The 16,183-nt window shown below is 27.7% G+C and overlaps 1 protein-coding gene across 2 annotated transcripts in view; it reads right to left on the minus strand.

The window, feature by feature from the left end:
• Positions 1 to 15,942, minus strand: part of LOC145849913 (peroxidasin homolog) — a 58,386-nt gene extending 42,444 nt beyond the window's left edge. For both annotated transcript variants that reach the window (XM_082955018.1, XM_082955017.1), the window contains exons 1-6: positions 15,674 to 15,942; positions 7,337 to 7,408; positions 3,972 to 4,043; positions 3,087 to 3,158; positions 2,677 to 2,748; positions 2,252 to 2,323 (exon numbers count right to left, since the gene is read on the minus strand). In XM_082955018.1, coding sequence (XP_082811144.1) covers positions 2,252 to 2,323; positions 2,677 to 2,748; positions 3,087 to 3,158; positions 3,972 to 4,043; positions 7,337 to 7,408; positions 15,674 to 15,870 — 557 coding nt within the window. In that variant the 5' untranslated portion in view covers positions 15,871 to 15,942. The remainder of the gene's footprint in view (positions 1 to 2,251; positions 2,324 to 2,676; positions 2,749 to 3,086; positions 3,159 to 3,971; positions 4,044 to 7,336; positions 7,409 to 15,673) is intronic.
• Positions 15,943 to 16,183: the final 241 nt, after the last annotated feature.

A 16,183-nucleotide genomic window follows, 5' to 3' on the forward strand; every position in this document is an offset into this window, starting at 1 on the left:
TGAGAAACAAAAAAATTCTTTCTCTAAAAAACGTTAATACTTAACACTCAACAGTATAAAAGCAGTTGTTGTAAGTAGAAATCATCACGCTTTTTATTTTATTTTTGATCATTTTAATTGTTTTTAAGTCTATTATTTAAAGAAAGTTTTTTTTTTACAAGAAGCTTTACATAAAATTAAGAAAACCAAAAATAGCATTGAACGAGTTTATTGTTTCGAAAGGGTTTACAAAGTATTTTTGACATTAAATCACTAAACAACTCACGTTTTTGTAAAATGAATTAAACATCGAATTACGTATTACACGAAAATCTAATTTGTAGTAGGTCTTATTTGTTTGCAAAAAATCAAAAAGTACAAAAATTTGTGTGTAGGTATTAAAACTTACATTGAATATTTAAACACAAAATATTTTTTAACTGGTTAAGATACTTAAGTTACAAAGGGATTAAGTAATTATGGTAGGAAATAGAACAATAAAATCCAATAATTTTTACAATTATATTGAGCTTAAAACAAATAAACACAGTTATGTCGTTACAAAAATAACTTCAATTCCCTTAAGAGCGTAGATTAATTTAAAAAAAAACGTTAACAATACAACGTTCAGAAAGAACATGGCACGATTTACATTATAGTTACGTAATAACCGACTATGCCTTAAACAATTATCTGGATATTTTGAATGTTGAACTTTCCACTAGTTGATTGACATGGATAATCTGACATGGATTAGTAGAAGTGAAGTTCTACAGATGAACGGAAAATAATAAAAATCAGTGTGAGAATATCTTTAATTAATAAATTTTGGGTTGTTTTTAAATATTTATCTGTTGCGGTTTTTTTTTTATATTACGTCCTAACAGTGAGTTGTTTCTAAAGAACTATCGCTATGTAAATTTTAATTTTAAATAATATTTAAATATGCTAATATTGGTTAGTATTGTCCTAAATTTGGATTCAGCTATACTATTTTTAAAAGCCACATTTATATATATATACCTAACTGGTTTACTTAACTTCGGTTATTTTTATTTTAAGCATTTTTGATTTAAAACTATCTATTCATGCCAAAACTAGCTAATATTTTGTAAGTTCAAATTAAGTTCAGCATATATTTTTTTTTAAACATTGACAAAAACCGTTGAGACACAAACAAACATTTAGGTTGGAATTCGCTCACGAGTTTGGATTAAATTTTTGTAAACAAAATAATTTCACGTACGATTTTGCACGTGTATTTGTGTGTACATTAATAATTATCTATTTGTTGACAAATGATGTAATGTTGTGCAGAAATGCGTAATTGCATGAACTAGCTCAAGTGGGTTTATAAATGCTTAAAGCGACAAACATTACAAAACCTTTTAAAACGTTTATGAAATTTTTTTCTGTGATTTGTATTAGAATTAAGATAAAAGTTGTCAGCAAAAAGACAGATGTTTTATGAAATTTCGAGCAAAAATTTTTACGTAGTTTTTTTTATAAAAATATGTGTAAATAAAGAACGAAAAGAATAAGAAAGTTCTAAAACATAACATTTTTTGCAGAAAATTAACTTTAGTAAATTTTGAAGCAAATATTTTACAAGGTTTTAAAGATAAAAATGTACAAATCAAAGTAAAAAGAATAAAAAAGCTCTAAAACACAAAATTTTAAAACTTTCACAGCATCTAAACCACATTAAAGCTCAACTTCAAAAAAGTCGAAATAATCGTGTTAGCAGAGGCTCAGAAAACCCAATTTAATTTCTGTGATTTCAGCTGAAGATTACAACTGTTCGGATTACAAAACTGATTACAACTTTCTCAATACTTTTGTAGCTATAAGCCTGGCTGTTTTACCGCTTAATTATCTCATTTTCTACAAATTGCGCCCATGCAAATTGGCTACCAAATTACTTATTTGTGTGTCTCAATAAGTAATGATGATTTACTGTTTTGTTTTTGAGATGAAAATTGAAACTTTAATCTAATTTAGTGCTTTTGGATGATTACAATGTCTTAGAGGAAAGAAAAGTTTTGAGCTAACGTATAGCAGAAAGTTTCACACTAAATTTTTTAAATTAAGAAACATTTTCAAATAATAAGAAGTAGATGGTATTTGTTTGTCATATTTTTATTTTAGTTTTTAAATTAAATTATATCTAAACACCCAGATTTAAGTTGATCGCGTGTCTAAAAGCAGAAAGGTATAGTTTTTTAAGATATTTCATTATTTTTTATTTATTTTATTTTTTTCCAAAACTTACACTTTGTGTATGCTTTCCAGTCTTGAAAAAATTCGAGTTGGCAAAGTTGTCAGTCGGTTGTTTGAAAGAAACCTGAAAAAAAAAAAGTTTTGATAACAATACACTGTAAACAGTGTGCTGAATTTGTAAGCTTAAAACTTATATTGTGAATACATACGTTGTAAAAGTGTTTAGATTCTGGTGTAAGCTTTTGCATAAGTTTCAGGTAAATATCCAAGTTGAGCTTAATAACTTTTAAACTCGATTTCAAACAAAAGTTAAAAGATCTAAAGTAAAAAAAACAAGTTACACAGAAAACATTTATTTAGCTTCTTAGATGTAACTTTGTCTAAAACTAATAAAAATTAAAACCTTAAATCATATACTAGTAAAAACAAAATGATAAGTAAGTAAAAAATTTTTAAGTCTACAAATACATTACTTACAATCTTTCTAATTTGTTCAATGGCCAGAAAGTCGTAGGAGCTATTGAAACTATCTCATTGGCGTGCAGATATCTGAAAAAATTATAACGTTGCTAAAAACTTAAGTGTAACATGAACTTTAATGCAACAAAACTATTAGCAAACTGGCAAATGTTTGTTTTGTTCATACTTAGATTCTTAAATTCATTTAGGAGAACAGAGATACATTAAGTTTAGTTTTTATTTTACACCATATGCACAAAAAGAACATCAAAAACAAACAAAAAACATAATCGAATTAGCTCGTTAAATTTTTAAAACTGGAATTTTGATAATAAGAGAGTTAAAATTTAATAAAATTAAACCAGTGTCACTATCTTTTAAGGTCTTTAATATTTTTCTTTAATATTCAAGTTAAAAACAAAACTCACAGTTGTTTTAGCGAAGTGAGACTTCTTAAGCTGCGCTTGTGAATTGACTTAATTCTGTTTTCGTACAAGTACCTGTAAAATTAAAAGTTTGGAAATTACGTGTTTGTGTTGGGATTAGGCGAATTTAGGGTGCGGTGACCCCATTACAAAGTCGCTCGCTTTTAAAATTAGAACTCCCCTTTCATCATGTCTTTTGTGCCCAGCTATTAAATCTTTGATGCAAGACAAAGGCGTAAGAGTTCACGCATTCGGAAATTATTTTTTACTTAAAGCTTTTTTTTGAGCTGTTTACTGGTTTTATTGACCTTTTGAACTAAGTGAAACGCTTTTGTTCGGCTTAGAGTTTAATCTGCTCGATTTTAGTTTTGCGCAGAAATGTTTTTGATGTGCAAAATTTATACTTATAAGCATAAAGTAAGTTGTAATTTAGTTTTTAGTTAAGCTTAAGATAACTTGTTTCGAATAAAAAATCTTTAAAAAAAATTTTACCGTGAATAACTATATAAAATTTATAAAGTACAGTTAGTTTCCAAAATTAATGCAAAAAAACTAAATTTTTCAACAACAACTAAAAATATTAATTATGTGTTTCAATAAATTTTACACACAAATTCAACTATAAATCCAAGCTTACTTAAACACAGCTTAAATTAAAGATAAAGACAGAATTTAATAATTATTAATTAGTTTAGCAAAAACAAAACACTACTTGTTTATAATTACTTTTTATATATCGTTTTAACTTATTAAAAGTTTAAACTACGTTATCATTTATTTTAACAAACTGAAGTATTTAAGATGTATAATTTAGTCTTTACTGTTTCCAAAAAAGAAATTAATCATATTGAAAGTTTAAGATATAGATAAAAAAAACATTAAACTTACAAGTATTGCAGGTTGTTTAGTCCGTCGAAGGAAAGTTCTCCAATTCCCCTTATTTCGTTGTGGTCAAGAAGTCTGTAAAATGTTTAATTTTGTGAGAAAGTTTGTGTGATTGAGACGTAAACACAATCCACAGCTCAGTCGGCTGTACAACCGCAATTTCAGAATACACACAATGTGGTTGCATACAGAAATATTTGAAAAACAAAACGTGCTTAGCAAATAAAGACATTTCATAAAAAAGTTTAAGTTTTACAAACTTATGTGTGATCATTGACAAAAAAGTATGAAAAATATAAAAATAACTGAAAAAAAAGCCTAGTCTAAGATAAGCAAGTTTAAAACAATTTTAATAAAAAGACAAACAACTCTTAATAAATGATAACATATCTAAAAGGCTAAATATAAGTTCAACTTCAGAATACACATAACATTGGTTACATTACAAACAGGAAAAACGTCTTACAAATAAAAAGTGCCGGATAAAAAAAGTTTATTATCATTAAGCTTATAAGTTTCATAGAACTATGTACAAACAACAGTAAAAATATGTTTGAAAATAAGAAAAAAAAACCATTAAAAAAATAGTTTGAGATAAGCAAGTTTTGAAAAGTTGATAAAAAGATAAATAACTTTTAAATATTGATAGTGTTTCAAATTACTAAATATAAATTAAAGTGTACTAATATAACATCATCTCTTTCAAAGTTAAAAGTCAAAGCATCTAATTTACAAAACTAAAAGAAATCTACATGCGTATATACATAATCAATGAAATTGAAAAGTTACAAGTTGTTACTCTTCATTGAGACAAACTCTACTGTCACGACAAGAGAATGTTTTTAAGAGGCTTCGTCTAGACATAAATTCTACTTGGTAGCAACGAAATAAACTATTTAAAACGCTTCAAGTTTGTTCAGTTATACTGGAGGTTCTATTGTTTGTTTTTGTTTATTCATGCGCAGTCAAGACAGCGGGTTTGTAAACAAACAGAAGCTGATACGCACTGTTGCATATTAAAAAATAAATCCTTTTATGGCTTTGTTTATTTGAAAGTTTCAGAAAGCTTGATTTGGTAAGTTGCTTTGTGTATTGCAAAGTAACGCACTTACATTTCATGGTTGGGTTTGTAACTAAATCTTAAAGTTGAAATTTGATAGAATTTTTCGTTTAAAATAAAAACAAATTTTAAGTAGTGTGCTTTTACAAGTCTCTAAACTATATAAATTAGCTTAAATTTTTTTTTCATTGAAATAATTAAGTTGCAAAAAATCAAAAAAACATTTTAAATTTTGACAGTTATAATACTTTTTTATTTGTTTTAAAACTAAATAAGCTTTTAACAAAATATCAGCAGTAAATTATTTGATGTTAACGAGATTGACAGGTGAGTATTGCTGTGAGTTACTACAAAAAAGTTTTTAAAGATCAGTGGGCAGATTATCTGGGAGATTAACCAAGATTGTGTGAATTCCACAACTTGCCAGAAGAATGTTAATTGTGCCAAGTTTTACATAAAAACTGAAGATTGTTTACATTGCAGCTGTCAGTAAGCGCCAAATAAAAATTTAACGTAAACATTACGAACTTTTAAACTATTTCAAATTATATATTAGGCTTGTTAAGTAGTTTCAAGCGCTAAATAGTTTACAGTGAATATTTAAGGAATTCATACTTGCGGTTATTAAGAAATATTTTCACACTTGTTGACGTTTGCAAGGCTTATTGCTGCATTTATTGGTATTTTTACGAGCCTGCCTTAAAACTTTTACTTTATTTAGAGCAACTATTTATTATTTTTGCTGAATAGTGTTTTGTTTAAATTATTACCATAATTTAATATTGCAGCTTATATTAATGTTTTAATATTTCCTGAATTTTGATATGATGTTAACAAAAATGTTCTTTATAAACAAACAACAAAATAGGGTGAGTTTGTTACACTACCATCAAGTAAACACTGAAGTATTTTAATTAGTTTCACGACTCTCGAGCTAACTTGAAAAAAAACTGGACTTCAATAAAACTTAATATAGTGTAGTTATAACCAGGCAAGATGTGGTTTTAATGCGAACTGCAACCGCAACTTCCTACTTTGAAAATCTCCGGTGCCCGGGATTAAAGAAACCATTTGTTTGAATGCGGGGCGGAAAATATATATTTAATAGGATTATTTAGCTGGAAAATTCTTAATTTGCAGACTGTATCAAACCAAAAACATTTAAGTTGCTTACTAAAGCTACAGGCAAACTTTTGTGCCTGGCCATGACAATTGTCAATGAAGGTATTTTTCTCCACCAAACTAAATAAATTAGCCCAATGGCACTGTTGAGTTACATTGTTTAAAATAAAATTCTTGTAATTGAAGCTGCTGCAAAAAACTAAAATTAGCAAAAAAATTTGCACTTGTAAATTAGTTTCGAAATGTTACCTTTCTTTACTTTCCATTAATTATAAACAGATTAAAGAAACAAAATAAACTTATAAGTTTTTTAAATGACTATTTAAAAAACAAAAACTGTTTGTGAATATTTGTATCAAACATTAAACATTTTTCAAAACGGTCTGAACACGTAAGTTGAGATATATAATAAAATAAAGACTGATAAAATAGAAAGAAAAGGCTGAAAAGATAACAAATACGTGTAATACCTTTTTAGTTTTACCTAATCAGCAAATTTTATTTGTTAAATCATTTTTTATCAACGTTTCAAAGAAGTGCTTTAATGTGGATAACTTGTAAATTAGCAATCAATCAATTACTGAATAGTTATCTTTATGCTGCTTTAATCAAATTAATCTTTCGGCAGGAAACAAGCTAATTTTGTTAACTTGTGCTAAAATCACAAAAAAAAGGTCAAATGAGAAAAATTAAGTTGAAAATAACTAAACAAGGGCAAAAACTGATTATAAAACGTACTTTAAAACAAGTATTTAAATCTTTTTTAAAATAAAACAAAAATAAGTTGGATTTTTTTATTTTTTTGCTTTATTCCTTTTAAGCATAAGGTTGTTGATTTATAAACGTCCTAGTTTTTTTTAAGTTGTCACATTTCAAATCGTTATAACTAAAAAAAATAAATATCTAATAAAAGAATAGAACAAACTTCTTACTCTAAATGGTATAAATTTCAAATAGTAATGAATAAAATAAAGAAAAATTTGGAGAGTTCTTTTAATAACGTTTGATGAGGCTACCTTAAAAAATTCTTTTAACAAACTTAAATAAAATATAGATTTTAGCTACATGCTATAAGATCTTAAATTGCAAAAAAAAAACTTTTAAAACTTATAAGAATCAAACTGAGAAGAAAGTAAGTTGTAGAATGTTGAACAACTTTATTTATATATATAATTAACAAACTAACAAAGATGTGAGATTGTAGAATGGTGAAAAGTGTCTTGGTGGAAGCTGCCTAATATTGTTGTTCCTCAAGTCACTGAAAATTAAATTAAATTTGTAAATTATTAACATAACTTTTTTAAACGTGTACTTAGTTTTTAGTCTTTTATAGTTAACTGTTTATAGATTACTGTTGGTTTAATTTATTTTTAAATTTTTGTTACTCCCTTCAGAAAATTCATTCAACATTTCTCTTAACTAAAGTTTAATACTAATTTCTTACCTAACCTCTATTTTTTTGTATATTATATAGTCAGAACTTTATAAATTCCTAAATTCATTTAACTGTTGCACAAACTCAATATCAGCAAACAGTTCATTCAGTTCAAAGCATGTTGTATATTGAATTATTTCATTGTTGTTTTAATAATTCCCTTTATGACAACTTCATCTTGATAAGGCAAAAACCTTTTAATCTTTTCAGTAATAACAGCTTTCACATCTTTTAAAAGATCTTTTAAAAACACAAAACAACTTTGAAGTCTGAAAGCGTCAAAAGCTTCATTGTACTGTAAAGACAACAAACTCAACAAATATTGAAAGTATTTACTAACTAAACGCCATCGCTCAATTAAATTTCAATTAAGCCATTGAAAAGTGAATCTTTATACTTCCAGGTGCAAAACTCGCTTCAGATGTGGTAGTTATCTTGTTTGTGATAAACAGCCAAGGTAATGATGATTTCTTTTAAAACTAAAAGGTATGCACTTTAATTTTATTTTAATTAAGAACAGAGCCTCAGTTGTGGTAGTTACCTTGTTTGTGGTGAAAATAAAAAGGCTGCTGTAGAAAGTACAAAGTCAATGTAAAAAGCTTGATGGTTCAGAAAACGATTTATGCTACTTTGCAGCTTAAACGTGGGATTATACCGTTCAAGGTAAATAAAAAAGGCTACTGTGAAAATGATTTAAATGTGAATGTAATGACTGCGCTTTTAAAGCTGCCCTTTTCGAAAAATTGCCTTTTAAACTTTTATAGAAACCTTTGATGTGGCTTGTTAATGTTTACGGTAAAATAAAAAGTTAGGTTTGAAGATTATTTAGTTTCTAAAGTTTATACTTTGAAACAATACGAGCGTTTAGTATTTTTTTGTTTTGTGTACACAAGATCACATCAAAACGGTTTAAAATCTCTCACGACCAAGATAGATTAAGAACATTTAGGTCAGCGTGGATTATAAGCAAGATATTAATTGATAAGAGTCCATCTAACGAGATAACGAATGACACTAATCAAACATTCTATGATCCGCAAACAAGAGTTAAATTTTGAAGTTTTGTTTTTGAGACGTTGTCACATGTAATCTTTAAATGAGCCGAAATGTTTGTATAAAGCAATTGTGTCGTCTAATTTTAAGTAAGTTTGACAAAAGATTATACAAACAAAAACTAAGTTCGAAAAATATAATTTTTATTTTGAAAAAGCAATGAATTTTAAATAACTAATTTATTAAAAAAAATTGATAGAAAATATAATTTTTTTGTTACTCTTGATTTAATATATTTCAACAATTTTTTTTTATTATCATAAAAATTAAGACTTTTATAAAGAAACAGCTGGTTCTATAGAAGCTAAACCAATAATTACGCACAAACTCAATGTTTAAATTTCGTGTTAATACATATATTCCTAGCTTTTAGTTGTACGTGGCAAAAAATCCCACAACTTCCAAGACTGGGAACAACTTGTAAAACTTTTAAATTAAATTAACTAACAATCGCATTTTCAAATTAACGCAAGCTCAGTTGTGTTTGCAAAAATGTTAATGAATTAGCAGACAAATTCAGCTAGTTTAAAATTGACCAGAAATATTTTAAAGTACACGGAAAATACACGATTTCATTCCAAATTTCCCAGACACAACTACACCTACTGGTACAGCTAGCAGAATTTTTATTTTGTCAGAAGCTTTTATTATTTTTAAAGCTTCCTGTATGGAAAGGGCACTTAAAAGCAAATATAACTCATTGTGTTTTATAATAAAGCTACTGAATCTTTTCAACAAAGTGCTTTTTTTATTGTTAACAAAACGCCAGCACAAGCCAATTAAACATTATAACAGCAAAGCAAATAGTCCTGATCAAATAACTGATTTTTACAATCAGCTTTTTTAATATTGTAATTGTAGTAATAATGTTTGCCAATTTTGTCATAAAAACATATTTAAAAAAAACTTTGTACGCACTACATATTAATATCAAATGCAATTTCTTTGAATAAACCAAAGTACAAATAAGTGTCAAAAGATCATTTATTTGAATCAATTTGCAGCTAAATTACACGCCAGAAGAGAGCATATATAATTTTAAATTGCACACATTCTTATGTGCAATATAACAATTTTAAAATTTTCTTGGTAATTGATAACAATCTTCATTTTAATAAAACTTAAAAGTGATTTTTTTTTAACTTATTTCAATAAATTTCAAAGAAAACAAACTATTTTAACTGTTTTAGAGTGCTTAAAACAACTCAACTTACTATAAAAAAACAATAAAGTATTTTCGCTTATTTATTGAAAATCAAACTTATTTTCCTTACATAGTGGCAGGCCTTCTTTTCAAGTTGGCCACGGCCTTCAGACCGTACCTGAGGCATTTGACCCTGGCCCCGTAACAATCGCAGTTTTGGGGGCAGTTTCTGTGGGGACCCCTCCGGTGCAGGTGGGGCCTGTGGCGACGCTGGCAGTTGCCTAGCAACAGCAACGTTGCCAACACGACAAATGTTAATAATCTCATCTGAACAAATTAGATTGCTGAAAGAAATATGTTTATCTATACATGTTTTTTTTAATAATACCAAAACTGAAGTTTTTTTTTTCACTAGAACAAAGTATTTTTATAAACAAATAATTTTTATGTGTTGTACTCAAAAGTTTATAACTCTACATAACAAAAACGTATGAAATATTTTAAAGTTAATACTTGTTTTTAAGCTTATTTTTCAAAAGTAATAAAACACTTGCTAGAAACAAACACTTTCAACAACTGGCGTTAAATTACGTTAATAAAAACGTTGAAAATTTCTTTTTTTCTCAGCATTTAAAGCTGACAGATGTTTCAGTTTATAATCTCTCATAACTTTGCATCAACAAAAAGCAAATTACTTGTCTAATTTGAAGTGAATGTCTGCCTTTTCGAATGCAAACAAAGCTCTTCACTTTGAAACTTTGCTCTGTATTTCTTTAACTAAGTAAACAAAACAAAACGCAAACAATGAAAATTTTCATAAAAACTAGCAGACAACTGTGAAACGAACAAATGTGTTAGCAAATAAAACGTATGTATTTGTTCTATGACATTAAAACTAAAATAATGCAAATAAAAAGTTTAAAAAAGCACTGCTTCAACCTAATACGTGGTACAAACATTATCACTTTGAACTTTAAGCAAAGTGCACTAAAGTTTAATAACTGAAAAAACACTTTCTTTTCACAAAAACTCAAACTTAATACGAAAGAAAAATATCATTTTTTTATCAAAATGCCAGATTTTTTTCTAACTGAAACTGATACTGCAGCATCACAGTTGCCACGCAACCTACTTTTATTTATCAGCACGCAGTATTAATTCTTGTCACTTACACACAGGAAAACATAAAACTTTTTCGCCAACAAACGAGAGGTGTTTTAATTTCGCCCCTCTTCAACGCAATCACTTAAAAGCTTCTTTTCTTTCCCCTTTTTTGTTCTTTTTTTTTATTTGCACTTCCTGGCTTTTCGGCTCCAGCACCCTGTGGCCGCTTAAAACACCAATACATACTTGGTTGGATGCGCCGAACAATTAAAATTTTGAGGGCCTATTTCGGCACTCGACTTATTTATAATCTGCTGAAACGTCTGCAATCACTTTTTTGCACACACAAAAATGATTGCAGATATTTTAATCTGGAAAAAAAATCTTTTAAATACTTTCAATAAAACACTAAAAGTCTAATACTTTCACTCCTGCTAGATAATTATAAAAAAAAACATCAAATCTGTCTGAACGACAGCGAGCCGCGAGCCGCAAAAAAACTTGTTGAAAAAAAAGTTCAGTCTACCGGCGTCGAAGCACTGAAGCGAGTTTTCGTGAAACCATCGAAGCATGACGACTTCCCTCGCTGCCCTTCTCGCTTTCCTGCTCGTCGGCCGCCTCCTACACAACGCTACATGTCGCGCACCTCCCCCGACGAATTTCTCCTCGAAAACGAGATGTTTGCATTCGTGCGCTGCTGCTTGTCAGCATTGATGCTTTTGTTCGGTTTGCTTGTTGAGATTTTTCGTACAAAGAAAATGACAGCCAGAAGATTTGAACTTTCTGTTTATTGCTCACTAGGCCATACAAAACAAACTTGGTTTTATCTGTCTGCAAAACTAAAATAAGGCTTTTTTGTTGCGTTAAAATACATATAAACTTAAAACAAAAAGCTTCTTTTCTTACAACAAATGAACGCGCTAATTTTTGGTAAAACAAGAAACTTTTGCCTCTCCTTAAATTTATACCCTCAAAAGTTGCTCTTTTTTCTTCGGTTTTTTTGGTGGTTTTTCAGCCGCTAATTAGAGGGAAACGTAAACAACAATTCCATTGTATTTCGGTTAACCGGCTTTAAATCAACTTGTTTGTCTTTGCACTTAAACTAAGTTGATCTTTTAGGTTTTCTTGGACGCGAAACAATAAAATTTAAGTGATGGCATGAAACGTAATTAAAAAGTTGTCAGGTTATGCTCGCCATACTTTGACGGATCTGAGAATTGCAGTTTGTTAATTGCATTGATGTGAGAATGAACTTTTTACGAGCAATCGGATACAAATAATACGATTGTTATATACTTTTCAGACCTCTTTTACAATATAATTGAATTATTAGTTGATTACTTATTCAACTGATTCTATGAACATTTTATGATTTCAATGTTTGATATACTAGCCTATGTTGTTTTGCGGTAATAATTAATAAAACATGTTTGTTATCCAATATTCCTTACTTGTTAACCACATATACGTAATTAAATAATTTAATTTATTCCGGTAGCTGTAATTGTGATTAAGTAAGATTTAGCTAAATTATTAGCTTTGATCTTACAAACGAGCTTTTACGAGAACAAAATATAAACTTAAAAGAATTATCTGTTGTTAAATGTTAAAAAATTTTAATTTTAATTTGTTCAAAATAGTTCATTGGTACATAACTGTTTATAATTGCTAGTGGTAAGCAGAACATTTTTCGTTTAAAATTTATTATGACGTAGTAAAAAACTGCTAATTTTTAAAGTCGTTTGATTTTTTACCATCAAAATATAGAAAAACTTATCAACTCAAACTGAAAATAAAATAAAAAAACTTCTAACACACAGCAAAATTATGAAACAACCTTTAACTGAGTAAAATAAATTCAACAACAATTTTACATAGCATACTTCTAAACAAAACAACATTGTTTTTTAATAACTTGTTGTATTGTATGAAAATACATGTTTTGCAGTCCAATGTTTAATAATTTGAATACAAACTTTTTTCTACCTTCATACCTTTCAGTTTCAATAAATTCAGCTTAAGTGGATTTTAAAGTAATCTCTGGAGAATAGAACTTAACTCTAAGAATTAAACTGCTAACTTTGAGATTATCGGTAAATTACTAACTACTTAACCGTCAGGTCACACAGTTCACATATTCTTCTAAAAAATTTCATTCGTAAATATTAAAATTTAAATACGTTAACGAGTTTAAGAAATACTTCCAGGAAGTATGTACTAATTGTAGTGTTAAAGTATCCATTACAGTGTTAAATTATGTAAGTTTTATTTTGCAAGCAATTACAACTTGGTGCTTTACCAAATAATTGCTATTTATGTTTGATATAACAACAACAATAATATTTTCAAACAATGTTTTTTTTGGATCAAGTAAAAAAAATAAGCATTAATTTACGTTACTTATATTGTTCTGACTTTATTAAAACGACAAAAAATAATAACAAATTCGTCAACGTTTTTTAAGACGTAAGTAGAAACAAAAGCTTTTTAAATTATACATCTATCTAGAAGATTTATGTAAACATATATAATAAACTTATATAAAATATAAATCTTTTTTAGAAGCTGTGAATATATGAATATAGTGCAATAAATGTTTCATAACTAGTTTTTCAAAAAATTGTCAGCTTTTGAAACATTTTAAAAATAGTAACTTTTTATAAAAAGAACTTTAACAAAATAGCAATATATTTTGTTTGCTGTATAGAAGACTTTTGTACTCTATTCAAAATAAAAGTATAAGGTTTTTGGTACAAAAACACTATTCCGCAGTAATTTTTTTTTTCAAACTTATTTTATCCAGCTGGTTTAACGAACTTTTGAAGTACTAAGCACTCGCATAAATTAAAGTCTCAAGCATACTTTGAGCAAAAACATTATTTTATGAAAAATTACTCATCTAAAAGATCTACGATTTTTTTTAAATGTCTATTTATTATTTTTCTAAAACAATCTGTAAAAGTTTTATATTATGTATACAAAACATAAAGGGATTAAACTATTCTAAGTATCTGATTTTCTTAATAATTATTTTCTTGTAAGATTTTTAAATAAGCATGAAGCTGCTATGATATTTAAACATGTATACTTGAACAAAATTAAACCATAGCTATAAAAAAAAGGCATTTTTGAACTTTAAAGCATATTTTATAAATAGTTTTTAAGTTCTTGATTACAAATTAGTTATAAAACTTTAAATAAAAAGACAAGTGTTACTTATTTCAGTAACATTATTTTATATAAATATATTAGCCGTTAAACTTTGAAGAAAATATAGTTTAATTTCATTAATTAAAGTATACTTATGTCAAGTATTAAATATTTATTAGGTGGTAAATCAACACAAAAGTATGCAATATACAAATAATTTTCAAATATTTTTGTTTACCGAGACAAATAAGCCGCTTATTCCAAGAACAAGCTCAATCAATCATTTTCATAGCTAGCTTTGATCGCGCCGACAAAACTTATAGCAAAGTTTTTAGACTTTAATCTTTTTACTTTAAAATTTACGTAAACAACTTTTGCTACAATACATCAAACATTATTTTAGATATCCTTAAGTAATGTTGTTCATACGTTTTAAGGTTAAAAAAGTTTATAACTTTGACTGTCAGATATTTTAATACTAAACTGAAGTTAAAAGTTTTTAGTTATAAAAAAAGTCAATCTGTTAAAATTACTATTTCGAACAGCGTCTTAAAAGCGATAAAATAAAAGTCTAAAAATACAATTTAGCATCAAAGAATTTCCTTTATATTTCCAATGTTGGATTACTGCTAATCTTGCGAACATTGTCAAAGTTTGATCAATCGACCAGAAGAGATAAAATTTACTAAATATTTTGCCAAAGATAAAACTTCACATTAAAGTCTAGACTAGAAAATAAAATGACCAGTAATAATTGCTTCATTTGTCATTCATTATTATTTAAAATTGTTGGAATTTAACTGAAAATTAGACATGCAATTCTGACGTTTGTTTTAAAAAGCTTTTTTTGTCTAAAAGTTCAGTGTTTTTGTCAAAATATAAAACTTAAATGATACACTACTTTAGAAACAACATAAAAATGGGTGTTTTCACTACACACAAAGGTTAAATTCCAACACATAAACAACATATTTTAAAAGTATATAGCGTGTTCGACATACAGCAAGTTTAATTTGTCCATTAATATCTTGTTTTTAGTTTTTGACTATTGTTATCACACTTTAGCTTCTAATTTTTAAAGCAAACACCAAATGTTATCAGCATACTAAACAAAATAACTTCAAAGAGCAAATAAAAGCACATATTTTAAATGTTTGCTTCCACTTAATCCAGCCAATAGAAAGGCTTCGAAAAACTTTTGTGTGTTTGCACAAGTATATTGCTTTGCAAAATATTCAGCACAAGTTGAAAGCGCGGTAATTTTTCTTGCAAATATGATAAGTCGACAAATTATTTTTAAATTTGCACGCTCAATAACTCAATCAGGTTATTTTCAATTTTTACTTTTCTGACTGGTAGATATAAGGCTACTTATCTTTTTGATAAACTACGTAATGCTCATTACGGCAAGTGCTCAGGGTGAAAAGTGTAGAGGCAATTTACATTTTTCAAAAGCAATTTCAGTTTTTTTTTAGTGCAAACTAGACCAAACCAAATATCCACTTGATTATTTTATTAGTTATTAGATTAAAATTTTGTTGCTTAATTTATTCACTTTTGAGGCTTTTGGTGTTTCAAAAAAAAGTACAATCACAAAAACCCTAAAATTAACAAAAAATCACGATCAACAAACTAACATGGTACTCGGTCGGAACCTGAGGTAGGATATAAGGTGCATGCCGTTCCTGGAACACCTGACGGTGGATCCCCTGTAGCAGGAGCAGTACCTGGGGCAGCGGTGCCTGTGCGCCCTATACCTTCTGTTTTGCGCCTCATTGCAGGTAATTAACGTTGTGGCGATGATAAGTAGCAGTTGAAAGGTGGACGGCTTCATTGCATGGCAGTATCAGGTGGAGATTGTTTGACTTTTTTTTTAATATTTAATTAAACAGTTTGTATGCTTAGAAACTCTGGATAAACAGTTACTATAATACTAATCAGCTTTTAAAAAACTTTCTTAAAATATTTGATCTCAACTAAAGTCTAATTTTTTATGTGCATTGTATATTTTTTCAGGTTTATAAAAAAAGAATAGTCTAAAAATAATGTTTAACTAAAATTAATATCAAACCTTTTAGTTAAACGAGTTTTTGTTAATGTTCTATTAAACCTGTTGTTAAGTAGCAAATTAACAAAACTACTCATCA

Source organism: Thalia democratica, chromosome 2 (genome assembly GCF_965202585.1).
Source record: "Thalia democratica chromosome 2, ktThaDemo2.hap1.1, whole genome shotgun sequence".
NCBI lineage: Eukaryota > Metazoa > Chordata > Thaliacea > Salpida > Salpidae > Thalia > Thalia democratica.